This window comes from Etheostoma cragini, chromosome 5 (assembly GCF_013103735.1).
Source record: "Etheostoma cragini isolate CJK2018 chromosome 5, CSU_Ecrag_1.0, whole genome shotgun sequence".
NCBI lineage: Eukaryota > Metazoa > Chordata > Actinopteri > Perciformes > Percidae > Etheostoma > Etheostoma cragini.
Genome location: NC_048411.1, coordinates 26,860,499 through 26,885,831, shown reverse-complemented (window position 1 = coordinate 26,885,831; position 25,333 = coordinate 26,860,499). Strand labels below are relative to the sequence as shown.

At 37.9% G+C, this 25,333-nt stretch overlaps 3 protein-coding genes and 1 long non-coding RNA gene across 5 annotated transcripts in view; 2 read left to right on the top strand and 2 right to left on the bottom strand.

The window, feature by feature from the left end:
• fam102aa (family with sequence similarity 102 member Aa) overlaps positions 1-8,201 on the top strand; it is a 31,870-nt gene extending 23,669 nt beyond the window's left edge. The window contains exons 6-13 of one of the 2 annotated variants that reach the window (XR_004656798.1): positions 661-707; positions 1,303-1,454; positions 2,903-3,007; positions 3,619-3,814; positions 3,928-4,049; positions 4,894-4,963; positions 5,523-5,780; positions 5,820-8,201. Coding sequence is in view for 1 of the 2 variants with exons in the window: in XM_034872906.1 (XP_034728797.1) it covers positions 661-707; positions 1,303-1,454; positions 2,903-3,007; positions 3,619-3,814; positions 3,928-4,049; positions 4,894-4,963; positions 5,523-5,568 (738 nt within the window). In the remaining variant the exon portion in view is untranslated. The other variant, XM_034872906.1, reaches the window with a different exon arrangement.
• LOC117945451 lies at positions 3,323-9,764 on the bottom strand. Its single transcript, XR_004656807.1, has 3 exons — positions 9,683-9,764; positions 4,770-4,772; positions 3,323-3,333 (listed from the first exon to the last, which is right to left on the bottom strand). It is a non-coding gene; the product is annotated as an uncharacterized LOC117945451 (long non-coding RNA).
• A 5,839-nt stretch (positions 9,765-15,603) lies between these two features.
• On the top strand, positions 15,604-18,021 carry LOC117945442 (interleukin-8). Its single transcript, XM_034872933.1, has 4 exons — positions 15,604-15,727; positions 16,353-16,458; positions 17,106-17,186; positions 17,734-18,021. Exons 1-4 carry the CDS (start codon positions 15,661-15,663, stop codon positions 17,792-17,794), a joined length of 315 nt encoding a protein of 104 aa, XP_034728824.1. The 5' UTR covers positions 15,604-15,660; the 3' UTR covers positions 17,795-18,021.
• A 4,455-nt stretch (positions 18,022-22,476) lies between these two features.
• Positions 22,477-25,333, bottom strand: part of cnot6l (CCR4-NOT transcription complex, subunit 6-like) — a 14,766-nt gene continuing 11,909 nt past the window's right edge. Inside the window, exon 12 of the mRNA XM_034872893.1 lies at positions 22,477-23,507. Within this exon, the coding sequence (XP_034728784.1) occupies positions 23,286-23,507 (222 nt within the window). The 3' untranslated portion in view covers positions 22,477-23,285. The remainder of the gene's footprint in view (positions 23,508-25,333) is intronic.

Sequence of the window (25,333 nt, the reverse complement as noted above, 5' to 3'; positions counted from 1 at the left end):
TATTAAAGCCTAACCAGCCAAAACACTGTTTAGCCCAAACATGTTCTTCACTGCTTCCCAGTAATAAAAGTATCGGTCAGTTATTGAAGTTATACTGGAGTTTATAGCGATGAATATTAATTCATCAATAATTATAATCCAGTAATAAAAGATATATATATATATATATAATTTTGCCATTACCCATTCTGCATAATAAGTACTTCTTTCTGATTGATATTCTGATGCTAATGCATTTGTACTTTTACTTAAACAGGATTTTAAATGCAGGGCTTTTACTTGTATTGAGTATTGTAACACTGTAATATTGCTACTTTTACTTAAATAAAGGATCTGAGTACTTCTTCCATTACTTATCCCCCCCCCCCCCCGTGATGAGGACAGAAATAGTATTGTGATATACTGTAGTATGTTGATCAACCGTAGTGCAGGAATGCGGGATAAAGAAAGAACATGCACTACAAGAAAAAAGGCTGCAATTTCACAACTATGGAAAACTGTTTCAGCATTTTGTTAATGTTAGATCAGAGGTAGGAAGAGAGCATCTCTTCACATGTTAATAAAGCAGTTGCTGACATTTAACTTTTATCATGTTTTGCAAATAAAAAGCAATGTATATTATAATTGGGTGGTGAAATTGCTTCTTACATCTTTTTAAAGGTGATCATTGGAATGACCCTGCTGTCCGGAGATCCGTGTTTTAAAACGTGAGTATTTTAAATTGGGAGATTTCCGGATGGTCTGTCTTTGTGTAACAGGTACTTATAAATATACAGTATAGGTTGGAGGATTCACCAAACATTGTTCGTCACAGACCCTCCATCCTACCAGCCCATCAGTCTCATTTTAAAACATTTTGCCCTGACGAAGATTGGACTAGGACTAAATTGTTGTCTCTTGAAATGCAGTTGAATACAATAATTTCTAAAATCATAGATGTTTTAATAGCCTTATGTTTTTTTTTTTCAGTGTCACATTGTAAGTTTTGTGTGTTTTTCTCTTGTGTTGTTGGTCTTTCTCCATTTTGCCTCTGTCTTTTTGTCAAAACAAGTCAACATATGTGTTGGAGGAGTGTCCACAGGTATTAATTGGTATCTTAGTAATTTATGTACATTTTTAACCTTATGACCAGATTGTTCAACACCTAATAACATTTCTGCTCCCCTGTCCTTTGTTAGCGGAATGACTCAGTTTCCCTGACTCAGTTTAAATGAATCTTATCTGTGCGTGCCAAGCTAAGCAGCTCTGTGCTCATTTAATCTTTTCCAGACTGATAAGTTGTGTTTTCTCTTTTTCCTGCAGGCCTCCCAGCACAGCAAAGTCTATCGCCATCCCCGGACAAGAACACACCCTGCAGCTGGACTGTAAGGGGGAGGGAACAGCCGAGCCGGGGCCGGCTGGAGGGGTTTCTCTGGGACGAGTCAGCAAGCCGCGACCATCCATCATCAACTCAGGTACAACTTGTGTGTGTGAGTGTGTGTGTGTGTGGTCGTCGTCGCCGCCCCCCTGAGAGCCCAATTCATGGGTCATACATAGCCAGGGGGAAAATATAGAGGGCATGTGAAGTTTAAATAATCTGTTTCAGAAAGGAACAATAAGCAAACAAGTGTGCTTTGATGCTTGCACAGCTGCCAAGGTATGCAGGATTTATTATAATAGAACAACAAACAACAGATCTTTGTAGAAGAAAAAAAGATAAATGCAAAATATGACAAAGCCTTTCTTGCTCTCAAGGTCACTCTCAGTATATTTGGAAAGATTTGTATCTTTTGTTTCTAAAATCGATGGCCTTTGGGCCGTTTTTCAAATTGCTTTAACAAAGTCTAATTTGCAATTTTCATTTGCACATTACATTTTTATTGTTTGATAGACATTATTTAATTCATGCACAGGGGGCGTGAATTGTTTTGGCATGACAGACAAAGTTTTCCTTAAGATCACTGTACAAGTAATCAAATCTTTTATTTGGTCCTTTTTTATTTTTCTTAAAGAGTAATGTATACAATCAAAAGAGTAGGTTTAAATGTGTAATAAACTGTATCTGGAAACCAAAGTTGTACAAAGTATTTGGATGTTTTTCTCATATGTTGAGGAATTTGAAAGAATGATCAGAATTGCTACCTGGTTTAGAACAAATAAAATGTTATTGAATCCAACCCCGATTTCCATATACAGTAAAGTTTCAGGTTGTAAAGGGAATTGAGACAAAGTTCATACAGAGAACCGATAATTTTTTACCTTATTCATGCAAATTGTCAAAGACGAATACAGATCACTTTCAATGCCAGAACAACTCAACAGATAATAAACTCTACAACTCTTAACCTTGGAAATAATATAAAAATATTCCCAGTAAAATTATGTTATAAAGACATGAAATTAAGAATTAAGAAATTTAGATCTTGGCTAAGCCCCGAGGGAGATGGGTTTCATTCTCAACCAACATCTCAGAAAAAGTTCAAAAAGGTATTCCTGAGAAAATGTGGAAAACTAGTGGACAATATTAGTATTTTGTGCAGTTTGTGCTTTTGTTCAAACCTAAAAACAACTTGAAAGGGAGAGGTTGTTCACAACAGCAAAGAATCTGGTACAGTAATAAGTCTAAAGCACCTTCACCATGTGAGAAAAAAGTGTTCATCATCGTTTCGCCACATGCAAAGGGTAGTTTACTAAATCAGTTAGAAAAAACGGTTTGACTTTACAGAAACAAACAGTACGTTGGTGTAAATTGAAAAACTCTACTGAGTCAGAAATGGCCACCATCTATGATGTGAGTTCTGCATCTTTACTGTAAAAGTAAACAAAGACTTCTTAATGTCTGGTCCAGCAGAAAACTATTTTGATTCCAAATGAGTACAAATGAGGTGGTAACAGTGTTGTTTTCCTCTTTTGGTGCATTCAGGTCTCCTTGAAGAATCAGAAGTGAACCACTCCAGTCCTGCAGAAGTCTTCCAGTCTGGTCACTCTCGTAACTCCAGCTATGCCAGCCAGCACAGCAAAATCTCTGGTACATAATACAAATATTTTAAAACACAAAATCTCAGGTACAAGATTCACCTGCAGTTCCCAGATGTAGCCTACATTATGAAGTATTGTATATTCCAGAAAATTGCATATTTTTCATATGGGTCCTGTAATTTCCCAATACTTTTGTAGGAGATTACCTAACCCAATAGTCTGTATCCACGTGTATCCAAGTGCTACAGAAATTTCAGCTGGATGCATGTCTTATCGCTGATAGCCATTTCCTTCGGCTTTTATTGGTGGAACTGGTGGATTTATGAGGTCTATGGTTAACTGCTCCTAAGAGCTCTGCAGGATGAGTCCAGACAGCTTCCTAGACTACATTTGAGTTCTCTGGCACAACAAAACAACTTCCTTCCCGAGGCTATTTTGCAGCGGCTCCGTGCAGAGCTTAGCACCACCCATGACTATTGTGATTGGTTTTAAAGAAATGCTAATAAACCAGAGCCGGTTTTCTCCCATCCCGGAACGCTACGTGGACTAGCGAGACCCTCCTCCGCGGCGCTTGTGGAGGAAGGTCTGGCAAAGTGAGACTACATACTTAAAGTGGCACACAGCTGATGTCTCAAATGATACCTTCTTGTGTCGCTGCAGGCTACAGCACTGAGCACTCCTGCTCCTCCAGCCTGTCAGACCTCACACATCGCAGGAACACCTCAACAGGAAGCAGCGCCTCCGGGGGCTTGGGCTTCACTGCTGACACACCTACAGAGGGTGACAAGGACGCCGGTCGTCCAGAAAGACCCCCTCGACCCCCACGGCCCATCTTACCCCCTAACAGGCCCCCCAGGTACAGAGACAGAACACAGTCTTCCGTCAGTGCTAAGGTCATGGGTTTATTGTGGTCCAGTCCTCTTCTAACTACATTTGTCCTCTTTTATTTTTCTAATTGCTGTATTTCAGGCGGAAGCAGGACTCAGTGGTGAGTCAGCCCTCCTGGGTAAACGACACTCGCATGGATGCCGATGACATTGTGGAGAAAATTGTCCAAAGCCAAAACTTTGCAGATATCAACAACACTGAAGGTACAGTGGGAGTTTAAAACCGCTTAGAAAAAATAATCTAGGTATTGATTTATTTACTGCTTAAAACAAGAAAAAAACAAGCTGAAATGCTGCTGACTCAAAAACACTGAACGGTTCAGTAACAAGAGAGTGTACTTTGACACAAGCCAGTTAAAACACATGCTCAATAAAGATAACAAGGTACAAAATATTTAGTTAGATCATTTATCACAATATGCAAGGAAGGAAACAAGAAGAATGTGATAAATGCGAGTTTTACAGCTAAGAAACTAGAAAACATTTCAGTAAATAATAAATCTGTGTTCATGTTGCTTCGTTCAAAACTATTTTCCAAATATTGACCTAATATATGACCTAATGTGCTGAGGAAATAACTTCAAAAGAGCTTTTTTAGCCTGTTATTTTTTCTCAGATTAATTAATCGAAATGAACGCATTATTATTGACAGCCCAATTAAACATCACATTTAAAAGTGTTCCTTAAAAAATTGAACCGCTGCTAGAACAAAAACACAAGCTACTCCTTTGTTATCAGCTTGTGAGCATCGACACAGCCCTTGATGAAGTTGTAGGTAGGAGTGGTTTATGGGAAGTGTAGTCATTGTGTGAAATGCAGGCTATCGCTCTTTAACATGTTGTCATTTGTTTACAGTGAATCTCTTTGTGTGACGGTTTTAAAGTGGCTTTGACAGTATAATATTGATGACTGTAACTCCTGCACCATCTTTGGACCGAGCTCTCCTTCTCCAGCTCCGTGTTTTGTCACCTTTTTATTGTCTGTGTGTCGACGCATTCTGGTTTATGTCAGCAGCTGCTAATTCTGTTTATGTGTTCCTGGCTTTCAGACAGCAACTTGCGTCTGTTCGTCAACAAAGATGGAACCACTGCGCTCAGCAGCATCAGGCTTGGAAACAGGTGAGAAGCTCGGTTTTTGCTTTTCTGGACTTTCAAATGTCATCCTCTCCTTGATTTGACCTCTCAACCAGTCTCTCTTGAGAATGAGACCCTGTGTCTCAATGAGATTACCTCTGTGTATAAAGGTTAAATAAAAAATCTGTCTATCTCTTCCTCTTTTCCTTTTATCCCTTTCAAACAACTTTATCAAATCTGCTGAACTGCCTCAACGAAACAAGTATCAACATACTTTACTCAAATCAATATTCAATAATATGTTTAAGGCATTAATTTTTGTTTTCTCTTTAGAAAACTCACACTATAACCCACCAGTCCAAATAGAACTCAAACACATTTTCCAAAAAGAAGTCTTAAACAGCATTTCATTTTGGTTGAAAGCCCCTTTCTTATGACTTACACCAGAATGACGCTACACAATAAACTGTAAATAAATGCATGTGTTAACGGTAAAAGTGAGCATTAAAGAGATGTGTAACCCTACACTACATCACACAGCAAACACACTTATAACAAGTTCACACTCTCTGACTGTTGTCCCTGTACGTTTGTCTCTATGCAGGGTGTCTGCAGGCGGGTACGAGCCTGTGGTGATAGAGAGCCATTAAAGCGAGCAGCAGGAGAGGGGGACACGTCGACCTGTGGATTATGGATCGTCTCGTCTTCTGTCTTGCTGGTTGCCCCAGAGCTTCAGCCGGTCTGAAGCTGTGGAGGGAAAAACCTTGTCAGTTTGCACTTTATGTGAAGTTTGTGGCGGCACTTGTCTGCCCTCCCTTCAGCTGTTTGTCTGTGATGTTGAGGGCGACAACTCAGAGGGAAATGCACAAAACGTTTATAGTGTGTTTCACTAGATTTTAAGAAGTTTGAGATTTTAGGACTTCTTAGGAATTCAATGTGATCTGTTAAATGATAAAAGATACAGAAGCCAAAATCGTCCAAGTGTCCCCAGTTTATTATTCAAACTAATGCTAAGGGGACAGTGTTAATTAATAGCTGTTAGATTTGATAGCTGTTTCTTACTTTATACGATTTCACTTCTGAAAACAAGTAACAGGAAGGGACTGCAGGCCGGACTGAAGTAACTTCATTATGTACTGGGGACATATGGATGATAATGGTCATTTTCTTATAAACTTGACTCCTGCAGTATGATATGTTCATCTAAACCAACAATCTTTTTGTTGTGTCATTTTTCATAAAGCCCCTTTTTAAGTGACAGGTTAATAAAAAAAAGTTTAATTTGGCCACAACCAGTTGTGCAGATGAAGACAGATCTTTTACTGTTTATTCAGTGGGTGTTTTTTTCTTTTTTCTTAAACAAGTCCGTAACAAGTTGTTTTGACACATTTTTTGTCACTGCCAACTGTCTGAAATGGCGAGCAAGAATGTCACTGGGAGTTTAGTTGATGTGTAATGTTTAATTTTGATTCAGCAGGGAAAGGTTTCCACCTTTTTAAAAGACCTTCCAAACCAAGTCCCAACAGCAAAACAGGATCAAATCCTTTAGTCTTATGCAATGCATAACAAAAACTCCTGCATGTCAACTTGAAGTGTATTAACTTCCGACAGGCAGCACTCCAAACACTGAATGTGATCAAGAGTTTAGAAAACCACTAAGGAGCCGTGAAGATGCAGAAACTCTGAATAACTTTACTTTTTTGTCTTTTTGTTTGAAGTTGTAGCTGTTCCCTGTTGAACAGGGAAAAGCAGTAGAACCACCTTGTGCCTGTAACGTTTCTCTCGAATGACCCTTAAACACCCCGAAAACTTTGATAGAGTGCTGGTGACGGTGAGGAGAGAAATATTGTTTCTTGTTACTTTTTTTTAGTTCTGTTTTGTCTTGTAACTTGCAAGTGTAGCCATTTTGGAAAATCCCACTGTATACTCACTGCATGTCGCTCCATCTCCATGAAGGACGACTTGTAAAAGATTCAGTTCCCCACTCTCCTCAGCCATTAGAAATGAAAACTAACCGCCATGAAGAGGGATTACTGCAGTCTTTGTTGCCCCCTGGTGGAGTAACAGCTTGCTTTCAGGTTTTTGCATGAGTTCTTGTCCTTTACAAGGCTGTTTACTTCAAGTTTGTTTAAAGCTGTCTTCAGATGAACAAACACCAAAGAGGCGGAAAGAAGAACAAGTTTCTGTAGCTCAGACAAACATGGAAGAGGAAATGGAAGCAAACCAGCTGGCTGGTTTATGCTTTTTTGTGTGTGTATTAATTAAGCAAGTTTTCTGTTTTGAGTTTGATGTCCACAAACGTGTCTATCTCAAGAAGTAACGAGGGGGATTGTTTTTTTTATCTTGTACTGAGTCTTAAAATCTTATTTTTTCTGTTGGTAAAAAGGGTGAAAAAACTCTGTCTGACAAATAATGCCTCCTTTTTAAAATGCAGGTTGCAACTCCCTTGAATTTAGTTAATTTACATGGATGTTATGTGGCCTAGATTGGGCTGTGACTAATAATTGTCCTAATTGATTGAATATGCCAATAATTTGTTCATTGAATCTCTTAATTAGTTAATGGTAAAAACTATAAAAGGTCAGAAAATTGTGACAAAGAGTCAAATATTTTCCAGATATCTGAACTCTTCAAATTGCTTATTTTGTCCTATTAACAGCCTTTAAACCAAAACATATTCAATTTGAAATCATATAAATTAAAAAAGAAACAACAAATCCTCACACATGGCAGTCCGGAAGAAGCTAATTTGAGATTCGTGCCTGAAAAAGTACTGTTATATACAATATTTTCCCTTAATCACAATAAAAAAAATGCAGCTTTTAAGACTCTGTTCTTTATCCCTAAAAATATTTTGCATGGACATTATTTTTGTTCTTCACACTTCGCTGGTGGAACCCAGCTCATTACTATATAAGTTGAATCACTTATCTTTACATTACCAAGTTTGTATTTTGCAGCTGGATGTTTATTAATCACATTTTGGGGATGCACCACTGACTGTATGGTCTGAATTTGGGTTTACATCACCACAGCCTTTAGTATTCTTTTAAAGCCTTTATTTATATATTTTTGTTCCTTATTCTTTTTTTGTTCGGAGGTTGGTTTTAAGCTATGCACACAACATACCTTCCTAAGTTTTTTCTATTAGTAATTCTAACAAATGATTTTATTGAAACAAAGCTTGTATAACCGAAATTTATAGAGAATCCAGTTGGGACGTTTTCTTTTTGTTGGTATTTCTGCAGAAATTACTAAACAATAAAAAGCTTATTTGAGTTTGTTTCCGTGTCTTGTTTTTAATCATCAGTGTTGTTCTATAGGAAATGTACTCTAATCTTTCTTTGAATTCAACTAATATAATAAGCTCCTTTTATGTAGTTAACTAACTTAACTACATAAAGGAAATTATATTCTTCAATTGTACACACTTTTAAAGAGTGATTTTAATATTTAGACTAGATATCTTAAAATATTGTAATACAATATTTTTGCTTGTAAACCTGGCAAAGTTATGATTCTCTTCCTCTAGCAGAAGAGGGCGCTCTTCACAACATTATTATCTGCAGAAATGCTTTGTAGATGGCACTATCACTCATACATTTGAACTAGGAGTATAGACTGTATAAATATACTTATTTATATATTTAGTCATATGACAATTACCTAGTTCATAATTAGCCTACCTTCACTGCTTATGTTCAAATCTACTGGCACTGTATATAGGCTATGTTAGCATATTCATACCATACTGCTCAGCCTGTACTGTAGCGTTATATTGGTACTTTAGTGTTTATTCCACATTATATTTATCTATTTTGTAAAGTTAGAAAATTGCTCTGCACTATACTGCTTTTTTGCACTTGTGGTTTAATGCTGAACGGCATTCCATTGCCTTAAATCGACACTGTGAAATGACAGTAAAGTTAAAACGAACACGTGTTTTCACTTAATTACGCTAATTAACGTTGCTGCTTTTTAATCGTCACAAACTGTGCAGACTTTATCCAGCGCCATTTTGGCATGTTTAACCCATTCATTGATTCATTCGTTACAGCTAGTTGGCGGTGCAGAAGTCAGAGAATTTGTGAGTTGTCTCTTCTGTATGTTTAAGATATATGTGGTTGATAACATGTAGCCAATAGGTGTTTTTGTAACGTTGATAACTGCATACCTTTATATTATTTTTTGCCGATTAAGGCTAGCATTGGTGAAACTTAGCAGTGCCATTAGCTAATGCTAACTTTCATTTTTAAATGTTGGGCTGGGTTTTAGCCAGCTAAATACTGGCATAGTCATATAAATGTAAATACATCTCCAATAATAAAATAACATTTATCTATCCAGAGATATTGTACATAAACGCTGGGTTTGATACTTAAGAAAAGCTTTATTAACTTAGTTATGTTTTTTTTTCAGACAATAGGTAGCTATACTCAGTGGTGGAAATAATAGATACATTTATTTAAATAGCCAAATCAAAAATATTTTGCTAATTTAAATCAATTACTCATGGCATACGTACTGAAATACAATGCCCAAACAAAGATAGAGTGGTTCTTCTTTTACCATGTTGTCGGTTTGATCCCGCGGACTGCTGCAGCACCCTTGAGCAAGGCAACTTAAATTACATTGGAAATTCAGATTAATAGTACAGAATATAGTTAAACATGAAAAATACTTTAACGATCCCTTGATGAAATTCAGAAACTACTCCGCAGTATAGCCTATATATTATATAAGTCTATATCCACGACATTACACTTCGGGAAGCAAAATTACGAATCCCACTATGGCCACGCCAAGACTCGCCCTACGAGCAGCTCGATTGGTTGGGCTTAAGCATTTGAGAAAAATATTGCAAACCGGGAAGCAATATATTTTTTCACACTATAGACCTGCCCTTCAATAGCATTTACACCCTACTGTTGGCCAGACGTCCATGCTTACATGTACAGGGCATGTACAGTGGTCCTGGGATATTGGCGATTTTTGGTTTGATTTTCCCCACTATAGACCTGCCCTTCAATGGCATCTACGCACTTTCTGACACTTTTATAACTTCCACCATTCAAACAGTCCACCATGTTTGGCACAATGTTGTAACTTCCTGGTATAACAGTCAGCAGAAAAAGAGCTCACAGTTTTGATTAGTGCAAACAAGAAGAAATTCCATGTTTCATACTGTTTGCCATTTTCTTGATAAAAAGCAGATTTGTGGTTGACACCTTAAGACTGTTAAGCTTGCCAGTCTGGTCTTTGTAGCATTACAGAATAGAAGCTTTCCTGTATCTCATGAGTCAAGAATCCTAACGACTTAACACCTGTAGGCTGGTTACTGGATAACACTTGTAAGTATCTGCAACTGACAGTTACAGTGAAAAAAGACGTGTAGGCACCACAGAATGCGGTAAAAGTTTCCTCAAATGAAGACGCAAACCGAGGAAATGAATTTGTTTGTGAAAACTAAAGCTAAAATGCTTGCTCTTGGGGGAAGTACTGGAATTTTAAATTATAGACTCTGGTCTAGACCTACTCAAGTATCTTGAGATAACTCTTGTTATGATTTGATATTATAAATACAACTGAATTGAAATTGAATTAAAGAACTCTACCGTCAAATATGCAATAAGTCCATGTTTTGAAGCCCTCTGTTAACATATACAGCAAAGAAACTACAGAAACATCAGTGCATTAGAAGGACGGAGGGAATGGAGTAAGGGAAGTGTGAGCATGTGGAGGAGGCATTAAACAGGAGTTCCTCTAGTCTTGTGGATGTCTAGTAGACTGAAACATTCAATAGGAGAGCCGCTTTACCGTGAAACACTAATCACCAAATTTGCAAATATATTCAGGAGTAGATCTATGGAGGACAAATCATTATTTTTTAAATAATCGTTTAATCATTTGTGTACTTATGTACTTTGCCAGATTGCTGACAGTTTACCCATCCAATAGCCCTTTTGCCATCGTGATCCTTTAAGAGGACTGCCGAAACCTGCAACGCTGCAGAGAGTATAGGTCCTGTGTTTCGGGCGACCTCTAGCTCACCCAGTAAGAGCGTTCGCCCCATGTTGGCTGAGCCCACAGCGGCCCGGGTTCAAATTTGACCTTCTGCGTGTCTATCCACTGTCACTTTAATAAAGGGAAATGCCCCAAAACATAATCTTAAAAAAAGAAGAATATGTCCTGTGTTTGGGACCTACACTTCCATCGTGTGCTATTTTGAATATTTTAGGAAGTATGTGTATTCATTTGCTGCCATGCAAGCAACCGATTAAAGCTTGGCGAGTTTTATCAGACATTACGTTCATAATGTAGGTCTGTATTGTAGAAGAATGATCTTAATATTCACAGATAGAATATAATAAGAATGTAATTTTTTCCATAACAGGGAGATTGTGTTTCTGTGTGTGCTTATTACAAAGAGTTGTGTGCAGTCATAGAGGTTTACAAGTTTTCTGGGCAAGGCACATCTTCATTCCCCAAACAAAGGAAACTCTGACACACAGAAGGTTTAGCTTAAGCCATAACTATAAGAGGAAGCGCACGGAGCAGGTGCGTTTAGGGCATGTCCAAATCTAATTTTGCTAGTTTGATGGCAGAAAAAGGGTTTTGTGCATCGGGCTTATAGGTCAAAAGGGTTGTACTTAGTGTCTTCATTAATTCATAGGTGTGTTCTGGGTGTAACTTGCAATAAACCAATCAGAGCGTCATCTCCCATTCCCTTTAAAAGCCAGGCGTGTTTGTACCTTGGTGCATTGCTATTATAATGGAGGATTTGTACTGTCATATTTTTATCTGTAACCTTTTGCATGTGTGTGTGTTCTGCTGCGCTTCCGTGTGCGTGTGCTGTGCAGAACCCTAGTACTGTCCTAACACTACAGACCAGTCTGAAAGATCTTATCTCTGGTGGGTATCAAAGGAGGGCGGAGCATGGAGCCGACACGCAGCGGAGCCGATCTGCTGCCGTTCCGCTGTTGGTGGAAATCAGCCATAGGACAGCGGAAGCCAGATTGTCATCCGTTTTCTCGGCAAATAATTCTCCCTGTGGCGGAGAAGCGGAGGGACCAAGCAACCCGCTGCCATGGCCAACTGCGCCACTGGATAGTTAGCAAGCTTGCTAATTCCACCCAACATGGCTTAATGCTACTGGTTACAGAAAATGAGCCGATCAAAGTTGTTACACATGTGGTGATGGCAATGTGCTTTACTATGCTGTGACAATAGCATGTTAATAAAACATTAAGTTCAATTTTATTAACTGAGTGGCTGGCCTATAGTTCTTCAACTGCTAAAAATGTATGCACTGAACCACAAGGAGCAAACCTAAGCAGATTGTCTATAATTTGCAACTGATTATTGCCAACAAACACTGATGAAATCTTGCTGAGCCAAGCAGGTTTTTGGTGCGCTGTCAAGCCTTCTTAGCTGAATCTCTGTGGGAGGGCAGGACTTTCTATTCTGATGTTTAAAGTCGGGAAGTTGAAATTCAGTGGTTTCCTTTGTTGGTAGACAAAGGCTGGTAGTACCCTGCCAATAATAGACTGTAGCATTGGTTCATTTGGTGAGGGATGCACTGCCTGTCATGAGGAAGCAGTTGAGATGATTTTTTTTTTCTGCTTTTTTTCTGCTGGGTCATTTAGTTTTGCTTCTGCAGCAACACAAAAATCCAAGAAAGTTTAGTCTAATCTTGAAAATTAGGGGGAAACGAAGCCAGTTGACCTAAACTGAGGAGGTAATAGGGCAGTGGAAGGAGCACTTTGAGGAACTCTTAAATCCAGTTGACCCATCCTTTATGGTAGAGACAGAGCTCTAGGATGATGGGGGATTGTTGTCAATTTACCTGGTGGACATTGCTTTGGTAGTTAAACAACTTCACAGTGGCAAAGCCCCGGGGATTGATGGGATCCGTCCAGAACTGCTGAAAGCTCTGGGTGTGGAGGGGCTGTCTCGGTTGACACGCCTCTTCAACATTGCATGGAGGTCTGGGACAGTCAAAGAAAAATAGCTCGGTTTTACAGAAATAAGATATTTTACGTAGTGTTAGGACAGTCCTAATTTGACACCCAGAAGACTTTAACGCAAAAAATAAACAACAAAGATGTTGAAGAAAGTTGGCCACCTGCAGTCTAACTTGCTGCCATGTTTCTGTGCAAGCAATCACTGACACTTGCTGAACTTTTAAAACTGACACCAAATTACAAAAAAGGACAGACATGGCTCATAATTTGTGGTGTTCTAACAATGTGGAGCAAAAAAAGAGGAAGAAAACTTGAATGGCTGCTAAAGTTGACGTGTTTAAATTTGCTAAATTAAATAAATTAATTAAATTAAACTTTGTCTCAAAAGCCTGAAAAATGCTAGATGGATTAATTCATTTGTATTTATTAGTATCTTTCCAGAACTACATTGTAAATGTTTCCGTCAATGATTAATGAAGTTAATGACGGTCTGAAGATTGGTCTGCGAAAGATGCTTGATCTGTTATTTTTGAACTTTCACTGTTGTTTGATGAGGTATGCGCTGCATGCTGGTCCGGGCTTGTATGGATGGATCGTGTCCTCTAAGCCCATGCGAGCTGTGCATAGTTATATGCATGGGACAATAATATGAATTTCATTCATTTTATCTGAAATCTAACAATTAGTTCTAAACCAGACAACATCTATCTTTCTGAAATCGGCCCTCTCAGTGCTGGGATAATCTAGATCAGATTTTTCATCTGAAATCTCTTCTTCCATGTTCACTTCCTCTAACCTACTAGTTTAAAGACATGTACAGTGCATTTTCTTAAAAAGAAAATAGTTTTCACACTTCATAAGATGCGTCAGTGTTGCTCATTCATTTAACATCAATTCCAGGATTAACTGTGTCAAAGCTTTATCAGATTTCACATACTTTATGCTTTGACCTGTTAATCAGTTGCCTAGAAAAATGTTGAAAGAGGAATATATATCATGGTCCACCATTGTGATGATGGGGTTTGTCAAGTCTTATAGTTGCAAAAGATATAAAATCAAAGCTTTTAATTTAAAAAAAGAAAAATAAAGTTTTCAAATTCTAATTGATTCATCAAGCAAATTTTATTCATTTAGCCCAATATCACAGATTACAAATTTAGCTCAAGGGGCTTTCCAATCAGAACAACGTACAACAGCTTCTGTTCTTTGACCCACGATTAGCCTGATGAACTTGATTAATTGGAAATATAACTATTTAATAAACATATATGTGTAAAGTTCAACCTTAAATTTTTAATGTCCTCTTTTACCCAATACAACCGCTTTGTTCCGGAGTCCTCAACTTGATCCCTGCAGAGTTATTTACTGTACAAGCGTATCAAAATTTAATTTTAGAAAACAAAAATCTTATTTTCATAAACGGGAACTACAGTCTAATTTTGTTGGGGGCATAAGAATCCCCTCAATGAATTACTTACCAGAAAAGGATGTGGTTTTCAGCCAGGCAACCTTCAAGGCAAATTAAGAAGTACGGTGGGACTTGAGTAGAATACTTAGACAATCAGACACATATCTTTACATGGTGTGTGTGGTGTTATCTGTGTAGTGTTCTTGCCAGCCAGGACAGGTGTGTACATTCTGCTGTCATCATGATGTTTTTGTGCTGGGCCTAGCATTAAAATCCTGCTATTCTACCTAGTTTACATTTCTCTACTAATGTTTTGGTACAACTTGAGTTAAAATGAAAAAAATCTTTTCTGACCTGGTAAAATAGAGGACAGTTCATATTTGATCAACCTTTCCTTACTGTATTATCTCACTAGGGCAGATCTAGATGTCCCAGACAACGTCAGGCTGGGATGGCAATCAATCCAGACCCCTGTGTTGGTTGGGCGTTTGGCCTTTTACCTAAACGTGTCATCTCATCTCATCCAATAATTTTCAAACTTGTTGGACTCAACCACAGCAAGTGAAATGATTGGCTAATTATGCCTAGATTGTCCTTACCAGAAAGGCGACAGCATTAGTCCTTTGGTCAGAGAATAAAAAAGACTTGACGTTTTCCTGTGACTTTGACACTGGAGATCGATGTTGGCATCCTATCTTCTACTAACAGCCAAAGTTGGTTTCTTTAATACCCTTTGTTATGGCTTAATCACCCTTCTCTATCGGCCAGTTAGTTTTAGATTTGAAGGGATAGTTTAGATATTTTGAAGCAGGGTTTTATGAGGTACTTTTATAGTCGGTGTATTACCTATGTACATCAGATCATGCTTGGCTTGTTCCCAGTTACTGTATATCCATCTAGGTAATACACAGACTATGGATAAATACCCCATACAACCCCACTTCAAGTGATCCAAACGATCCCAGTTAATACCACTGCCTTTCATACCTTTCATATTGCCAATGCTAGACAATTATTCACACAGGCATGTGACATCAATGTGGCAATAGAATCCAAAACTTGTAAGTGCATGAAAGATAATTAAGTACCTTACATAATTTTATTTTACAGTAATGCGTAGTGAAGTCTGTTTGAAATATCAGTAAAAACAGACCCTCAGAAATAACTCAAAACTCTTTCAGCAGAAACCCCCCTGAAAAATCTAGATGCCACAATTTTTACATTTTGATGTGACGAGACATGAAAAGTGCAGTGCCTTTCACACACTTCCTTTTTTGCCGCTTTATAAAAGGCAGACTCGATTCACTCTCAGATACTCTCACATCCCTCTCACATCCTCATTGGTGCGAAAGATCAAAACAACCGCCAAGATGACAACTAAACCACTGCTCCTCCTGGCTGCTCTGACTTTCTGCTTTTGCATCGCCTCTCTGCACGGTAACATATTTTTCTTTTACATTCAAAACAGTTAATGACCTGATTAGGAAGAGTTTTCTTAACAACTTCTTAATTAAGTCTGTTTGACTGCCTTTGCTTGTTTGGAAATTTGAAATTCAACAAGTTAAACAATAAGGTGTCATGTTGTCTGCATATAATATTTCAAGCTAGACATTTTTAAGCACAATGTGTTGCTCCAATTCATGTTTATGTTCTTGTCGCCACCTTGTTTATATATTCAGTTTGATACCTTGCAGTAAGCAGGCAATTCAACAGAAAAACTCAAAACATATCAGATGTCATATTGCTGTTCATATATATGTATGTATATATATTTATTTATTTATTTATTTATTTGGGAAAGAGAGAGACATCATGGCGTGCAAACAAGCAAAGCATGTTAGTTGGTCAAGGCCTCACCCCCACCCTCCAGCTTGCCCCTATTCTCTCCTCCTCAATAACATTTAAAGCTACAGACTCAGAAACGGCACATCTTGATGAAAGCTCGTTGTGGGACTGGCTCTAGTGGCTGTAATTCTGCACCAGTGCTGACTTTTGGGAAACAGACTTAGGGGCCACTAAGGCAACATAATAATTAAGCTTTTAAACTGTTTAATTTTCACAGCGAGGTGTATCTGCATACAGACGATTTCTACTCCTGTCCCTTCTCGAGTCATCAAGAAAATTGAGGTGATTCCTATTTCAGGACACTGTCGCCGGACTGAAATCATGTGAGTATTTAAGATTGATTCATAGACTTCAGGACTGTTAGAAACTGTCAGCTTTGAACTGAGATGATAGCCGAGCTTGACTATGTGACCTCCCAGAACTTGCGCTATGCTTAATTTCTGACTTACCAAGAGGCAATGCCCTAATGTGAGTAGAGGTGAAAAAGGATTATTTACTTAAGTAATTATAAGCAAGTTGAATAGCTTAGCAAAAAGACTGGAAGCAGGGGAAAACATCTAGCCTGGCAGTAAGTGCAGTTTTTGAGTAAATGTACATACTATCCTTCTCTGTTCTGGTTTGACATTAGAGCAATGATGCAGCTTTTGATTATAAACACTGATATCTGCTTGTTAACTAAAAGTACTTCTGCACTAAGAGCAAAAGTGAAAGTACCGGTGTAAAAGTACAAAGTTGCACAAAATGGAAAAAGTAAGTTAATAACTAGTTCAAAAACACCCATCTACAGTACTACTTCAGTCAGTGTACTTATGTTCCACTTTTGTTGTACTGAAACCTGTTTGACTGTAACTCTGAAAAGCCTCTGAATGGAAATTTACTTTCACTCATCAGGTTTACTCAAACGTTGAGTCCAGTGTGAGACTATCTCCCCTGTTAATAACATTTTTGTAACCCCTCTCTTTCTCCACAGAGTCACCAGGAGGAACGGCTCCAGAGTTTGTGTCAACCCAAATGTGCAGTGGGTCAACGACCTGCTTAGGTCTTTCCGAAAGTAATTACTTTATTTGGCATTTTTCAACAAAAGCAATTTGAAGGAGTCACATTTGGCTCTTTGAAATCAAAACTTGTCACAAGTTTAATTGTTTTTTTTAGACTAAATGATTTAGATTTAGCCTTGAACAAAAATGTAAAAAAAAAAGTACATTGTAAGGTAGTGGTTATGGAGATGTGTCACTATGTATTTTGTGTTTCTGCCTTTAGTTTTCCACGTTTCATTTTGTGTCCCTGAAAACAAATACAAAGAAAAAAACTATTTTCTCTGCCCTCTGCTATGCCAGAGGGTATTTACTGGTATTTTATTGTGTCTAAGGGATAGACTGTAACAAATGAAGGGCTCCTTTTTGTGTTGGTACTCAGTGATTGTGATAATGGTAACAGAAACTTTACTAGGATTGTATAATACTGTGTATTTTCGTGGTCAGTTATCATGTTATCCCTGGTCATCATACAGCTCTAAGCTGTCTTGCATTATTTTTTGAATATAATATTCACTCCAGTCTTTAATTATTTTTTCTTGTCTTGTTTTGTTTTAATTACAGTACAAATGTGAACTCCAGCGCAACCACTGTGTCCACCACTGCTTCCACAATTCACTATTGATCACATTTTGTGATGCTTCAATGTATCAAAAACCATAAATATGTACCGCAAAGTGAAAAAAGTTTCAAAGATCAAAATAGAGAATGCTTTCCTGTTAATCTGACTAAATAATGTGAATCAAATGCATTGACTATGTTAACCATGGTGCTGTAACCTTTGACATGATTGTTTTGTATCCATGTCTTCTCTCAAAGAATTAAAGACAGACAAAAAGACTCTTCAAAAAATGAGATGTTTATTGCCTACAAGAGGTGTTGGGAGTCAGGGCTTTGTGTTAAGAGATGATACAAGTGCGTTTGAGCAGTTCAGTTTCAACTGAAGTGTAACAGCTCACATATTAAACAAAGCTGTAGCCTTTGTAGAAGTCCTCCATTCATTCATGGGAATATAAGTGATTCAACATGGCAAGTGTTGGAACCACTGAGGAGTTTAACCAAATCACTTATTTGGATGAAAACCTAATATCCCGTTTTGGGGGAACACATTTTATTCAGAATAAATGTATTATTAGTAAAGCTAAATTCTATAAAAGCATAAAATGAATCCCCCAAATTAAGCAGGTGTTCATCCAACATTGATAAAAGGTCCTGTAGTCACTTATTTTTAAGTTATGAATATGTCATACTGTTTTTTTTTAATATCTTAAATAAAAAGATAAACTAAAAAAATGATTTAGTGCCTTTTACTGATTTTAGAGAATGAGTGAGGGATTCAAGTTCCACTGGGGCTTCATCAAAACTTGATTATTCACCCACAATGTGCAGCTTTATTTTTCATAACATAGAAATGGGAAGAGGAGCTCTACAAAAGGACAAATGTGTTTCTTGTCAGCTCAGCCCTCCTACGTTAGACAAACTTCCACTTGTCCCCGCAGTAAGTTCGTGTTGCACCTTTTTGACATTTAATCGTCAGACATGATGTACACTTTGGCTTCCACAATACCAAACGTGCTCCGTCTGTTTGGCAGCTTTTCACCACAAAGCTGCAAGTTTTCCTTCCATTCAAACGCTCAATGACTGCTTCCTCTCGTCAGCGGTGGAAGCTCGTTGGACTGAAACCCTTGTGGTGAAGAGCTGCCTGTCTGGGATCTGATCACATAAACTTAACACTGTTGTTAAATATAACAGGTTTAAGTGCAGTTCTTAAAAATACTACTGAGAAGTAATGTAGCACCTTTGTTGGTGACTGCTGGTGGTCCTCACCCAGTGTCACTTCACATGAATACAACATCTGCTCAAAGTTACTGAAAGGCAGCAACTTTAAACTACTTTTTTTTCTAGGAATGCTCCAAGGATATAAATAGTTTGTTTCCAGAAAAAAAAAAACCTTACATTTCTTATTGTCATTCTTGGAAATGACAGATGCCAATCCGAAGTTTGGATTTTTAGGCTGTCAAAGCAACTGACAGAGAAAGACTTTTGAAGTCTTTCGGACACTGAAGTTGCTGCCTTTCCCCTTTGTAGTCCAAATTTATAATAGCCTCATTCCAGCAAATGATCCAGTGCATTCACCTGTGGTCAGTAAAATAACATGAGGATTTCCTTTTTATCACACTTATTTGGCATTTGTTTGTTTTTGATTTCCTTTTCCACAACATTGTTCACAGGTTAACACAGCGGGGAGAAAATATTTACACAGCATCCTTTAAGTTTGTTTCTCGATTTGGATGCAGCGACCTGACCTAGTTAGAGGCCGTCAACTTCAACATGTAAAAGCAGATTAAAGACAGCAAACCCTTCGTTCAAATGTTAAATGCTTTGTCAGATAATCCTCAAGTGTCTTATTGGCCACCAAAGACTAAAAACCTCATGTAGCAACCACATTAAGCTTTTTACATTCAGAAATTGCATGCGATGGTGGGTCTGGTATTCTTGAAAAAATCATGAAAGATGCAGCCACCTCTTTGCAGAGAAAATGCAACAAAAAAGGTGTGTGAATTTCAGATATCTCGTGGAAATGAAGGGTCTTTGATGTTATGGATACAAAAAAGCATTCTGATTTAAAAAAAAATAAAAAAAATACAGAAAGCAGTCTGAGGTAAAAAAAAAAAAAAAGATTCCTCAGTATCAATTTTTCATGATGTCATTGGACTGGATTGGAGGGATGAAAGGATGGATGGATGGCTGGATGGATGGATGTTGGCACTGGGTTAATCTCTGAGCGTCTTGGTCTCATGGGCAGTGCTGCTGTTGGAAAAATTGTACAAACTAGGCACGTTGTTTGTAGAAAAAGTATGTGAGGTGTGCTCTAAAGAGAAAAATTAACAGGGCAAATGATCTGGGTAATGATAGTAAAGGAAGCGGCTGTGGATGTTGGATGGTATGTGAGGAGGGGATCTGAAAAACATTTTTGGAAAAACGTCAAGTAGAGTAGCAAATAAATTGTTATCAAGCCTCGTCTGAGTGTGAAAGGATGTGCACTGGAGAAATGAAAGCCATCAAGACAAACTGCTTTTAAACTTAGAACATTTATCTTTTTTCTCAAAAACTTGGTAATACTGAATTGTACAAAGTACCAATGAAAGAGTGCATGTATGTTAGAGACAGAAATTAATGAACATTGTTCAAAATAAAAGTTGGACAGAGACCAGTTTTGTCTCTACAAGAGTATCAGAGACAGGTGGAAGTTGTATTCACATATGAGATCTTAGTGCACTGGGCGAAGAAAAAAAACAAACACCAGGTACATGTTTGATTTGTGAGAAAAATACGCCTTAATCAGAGAATGATGATGATTACCCTCACAGATATGAAAGACGCCTTGTTAGCAAATTCAATTTAAATCATGTACAGCTGTTGTACAAAATCAGGAAACCCTGTGAGTTTAGGAGTGAAGTATAGGCCTCAAAGTGCTCGAAATTGTTATCAACTCCACCAAAACTGTAGGTCTATCCGTTAACATTAACATCAAATCGTGTGCAAATGAAGCAAAGCCGATACTGATCTGACTACGGTTTAAAGCTGAGGTTACAGGCTGCTGTGCAGTGTGTTGTGCAGACACCATTCATCCCAAAATTATGGCTTTTCTATTCAAATGCTGAACAGAGCAAATGCTTTGACTAATTTAACTAATTCACTCTAAAAAAATCAGGGTTTACTAGACACTACAGTGTGAAATGTGCCTGATATGTTAAACACTGTGAGTGCATGTGTAGGCAGCTATTATAGAGTTCACCTGCAGAGGTAGGGCTGGGTATCCAACCTCAATATATTATTTTGGACCCATTAAAAAGTGTCAAAGTATTGAGAAATGTCAAGTATGAAGGCCGTCGTTGAATGTCTGACCAGATTTGTAATCTTTTGAACCGATTCTTGAATCAGAGATGTATAATGTATTTTTAGAATTTACCTGACACCAACTATTCAGGAAAAATGAAAGTAGACTAGATAAATGTCCCAAAAATAAAGATAGAAAATAAAAATGTATTGTTTGCTTCCATGTTAATTGTCCCATGACACCAGGTTTGGATCATTAAACATTTGAGAAGTCTGGTCCCTATTGTAACAGACAAAAGGGGTTCTGTAGAGAAATCGCTTTATTTTTTTCCAAAATGCTTTTGATTTGGAATTTCTCAAAATAATCAAAATAATATTGGTACTGAAACTCAGGTACTGCATCAGTAGTGATACCCAGTCCTACCACTTATTCATTAATCCTATCAATCCCACATTGATTCTCAAGCCTGTCTTAATAAGCCTTACAACTAAACAAAATGAAAATGTCTTAAACAAATTTAAATAAACACTTTTTGCACCTTTTGGCACCTAAAAGGTTACACTAATTTCAATTTTCTTTTTTGATAACAAAGCAAAAGGCTAGCAGCAGTTTTATCAAAAATGCACCAAGACGTGGAACTTCTACAACAACAACATATATATATGTAAGTACATACATTACCTGTGCTTTATAATGGATTTCCATACCAATAGCTTGCCGTTTGGTTTTGATCTTACAACATGACTCTGAGAGTCTTCAGTTTGAGAGGTACTGCTTGATGCATAGCATAGCCCTGAGTTACAACTTACATATAGGGCTATTAGTTCTAATCATCTGGCACAAATATAGAAAAGTCCACAGGAATCTGGCATTAAGAGGCTCCGACAACCAATTTAATAGGGAGCCTTTTGCTTAATACATTCAGCTCCTGGTCACAAATCATTGGCAGATTCTATTCAGGAAGTTTCTTTTCCCTCTGGCTACAATAATTAAATATCTTATTGTCGACAGAGCATAAATCACTCATTCTGGGGAGATTCTTTGGCCAGTGAGTTAAGGGGAAATGGTGCGATGCTCCTAAGACCGTAGGTGTTTGAAAGCACGACTCAAAAAGCTAAAAGAATTAAGGTTCAACATTGTTGATCAATGTCAGGATTGGGTTTGAAATATATTTTTATGTCTTAAACTATTTTTTTCAAAGCAATTCAAAGAGTAGGGGGCTAATTTGTTTGCAATGCTTATTAATATTTGAGATCTGAGCACAGATTCGACATGACCAATCATTTGATTACTTCAACGCAGCAGCTCAGCAACGTTAACGCAGCACCGCGAGGTAGCTTTCCAGTTCAGATTTGCTACCTGGCAAGAAGAATAAATCAAGGTAAATCCTTAAAATTGGACCAGGCAGCATAACCCCAAATTATCCCCAAGACAAGTGTCAATCTGAAAGCCCCTGAAATAATCTGTCTTTGATTTTATCAGTGTTGTTGTGATTTACAAGCAGCTGTGGCAAGAGAAGATTTCATATTCTAGTTCCCATAAGAAACACACCAATTTAGTGTTGTTACATTATTTAAAAAAAACGCCCAATCTGTACTTTTTAATCTTTAAAAATGCAGCTATTTTATTTTATTTTGGTCTATCTTGGCTGATCAGAATTGAAAATATGGACCTGTTGTTGTAAACAAACCTTTCACATCCTCGTAAACATTCCTACGTTTCAGTTGTTTGTAAGGAGTGATAGAAGGTTCCAGTTCTATCGACTGGGATTTTAACACAACATACATGTTGTGTTGCAGCAATAATATTTTGTTGTGTTTTCACTCTAAAATTTCACATCTATGTGAAATGAGAAAAAAAAAAATCCCACTAATCTGATTTGTGTGTTTTTTCTTTAAAAAGATAATAGTTAAGGTTTGTTGTTGTAGGAGCAGAATCTACAAGCAGTTATGATCTAAGGCAAATAAAACAATTGACATTGGGGGTTACCATCGCAACTTCGTCCCAAGCCCAACATTTGGTATTAAGCCTTTTCAAGGGGGGGGAGGGGGGATTTAATAAAACAAACATTTACAGTGTGCAAAAACACAAAGAGGAGCAACAAACGGGCAAATACTTCACTCCTTTTGTGAAGGTGTGTCTCAGGGTTGGATGGTGTCAGAGTTTTAACATGACCAGTAAACTGTACAGGGTCCTGTATAAAGCTGGGGGGGGATGGGTGACAGTGTTTTTAAGGTGAGGCAGGAAGGGGTTGGTGGGGCTCTCTCCGGCTGCACTACCTGTGGACGGGCAGGTGCAGTCCGTTGAGGGGTTTGAGCGGGTGGGGCACGGGAGGGTGAAGCTCCAGCTGGGCGAGTAGGGAGAAGTGGTCCGAGGGGATGTGGGGGTGGGGGCAGCCAGTGATGTTGTTGTCGATGAGCCACTGGCTGTCCAGCGGTCCCATCAGGCCCAGGACACTCATGTGGGTCTTGGAGAAGAAGATGTAGTCGATAACGCCCTGCAGACACAAACATCAATTTAAGGCTGGGCATCCATCTTAAATCTGTTCGGAGCTGGGACTGAAAGGTGTCTCTGCTCATTTTAGACTGTTTTTGTGTAGGAAAAGTTTGACTTTTCGGGAAACGAGCTTATTCACTCTGATTTATGAACACTAAACATGAAGCTACAGGCAGGACAAAATTAGCTTAGCACTACGCAAGCACTGGAAACGCCTAGCCTGACTCTGCTTAAAGCTAGAAAGAAATCAGTTACTGACCCGAACAACAAATAATCCTGCACAGAAAACCTAGATTCAATACAGACAATAAAATCTTGTAGTAAGCTTTAGAGGTGGAGGTTGGACAGAGCTAGGCTAGCACTTTCCCTCTGTTGCCAGTCTTTGTGCTAAGCTAAGCGAACAGTTTGTTAGCAGTAGCCTTTTTATTAGAATGCTATCATTCTTATTATTTAACATTTGGCAAAATAGCAAAAAAGTGTATTTCTCAAAATGTCTAACTTTTCCTTCAACATACAGCAGCACACCTTTGCCTAAATACAGTGTTTGGTAACATCCTGGCAACTGTATCAAAATAAAATAATACACAACTATAGGGAAACACTTTTGGCCAAAACCCTATTAAATAAGAGATTACAGATGGCAGAGACGCTTCAGTTTTGCCACTTCAGTCCTTTTCTCAAAGACCATGTTAAAAAAAGATTTTACCTGCTCAGTTTTTATAACCACATTTTAGTCTCAGACCAACATACTGTGTAAGTATGTGTTCTTGAACTTACTTGGCAACATTTTGAGGGACAAGTGCATCAAAAAATTCACTATAGGTTGAATAACAAGGACGAGATCCTGTACTCTGTTCGAGAACAAAAAGGTAGATAGGCAGACCTGCAGAAAACGTATGTGTGATAATGTCATGTTGTGGTTTGTGAGCCCCAGACAGAATCATTTCCTTTAAGATTTTGGTCTGACAAACATTCACTGAGCAAGGACTGTTGGATCTTTCAGTCAAATCAAAAACCATTTAGACTTAGAGTCGTCAAGTGAAGATACATTTTGGAAAAGTTTGACAACAGTTTTGTGTACAGGAAGGGTTTATGTTGAAATTTGCGCAAAGGAAAAAACTCCTCATGCCCAAAGGCTCATCCACTGTAATTTTTATCTTCGCCCACCGATAATGTGGCTGAGGCCCACTGACTGTTTCAAGACCAAACAACATGTAGCTTCTAAAGACACTTTGGACGGTTGATGTTTGCACACTGTGCTTGACTCATTTCATTCTGCCTCTCTTACCATTAATTAGTCATCCAATTTGTTTATACTAATGTAAAAAGACACTCAGTGATGATGCACTGACACAAAAGAGGGACTCTTTGATTTCAAAAATAAGGATCCATTTGGTTTTGGTTTCTTTAAGAACCTTTGCATGTTAAAGGTTTATGTAAAGGGAAGACCATTGCTACTAATGTTAAAAAACCAGGAGCAAAAATAAGAAAGAAAACTGTGAATCTGTGTGACAAGTGCCTCCATGACTCATTCGAAACCAGAGCAGAGACCACAAGACAAATTAAAACAAATACAGGCATATACGCTTCACCACAAACATAAAAAAAGAAAAGAAAGCGTTTCATGTTTTGCAGCACTCTAAAAAAGTAAATCATAGCTCACTTTCCATTCCCACTGAGATCTCCTACATCAGGAAATACTCATAATGATATAAAACCTTCCACATAACTGAATCTTCCTTATTAATGTATACAGTGGGTACGGAAAGTATTCAGACCCCTTTCAATTTTTCACTCTTTGTTTCATTGCAGCCATTTTCCAAAAAT

Excerpts from the sequence above, each read along its gene's own strand:
- LOC117945442 (XM_034872933.1), top strand. The coding sequence starts at position 15,661 with ATGACAACTAAACCACTGCTCCTCCTGGCTGCTCTGACTTTCTGCTTT. Across the intron at positions 15,728-16,352 it reads TTGCATCGCCTCTCTGCACG|CGAGGTGTATCTGCATACAG; the intron begins GTAACATATTTT and ends TAATTTTCACAG. Across the intron at positions 17,187-17,733 it reads CTGCTTAGGTCTTTCCGAAA|TACAAATGTGAACTCCAGCG; the intron begins GTAATTACTTTA and ends TTTTAATTACAG.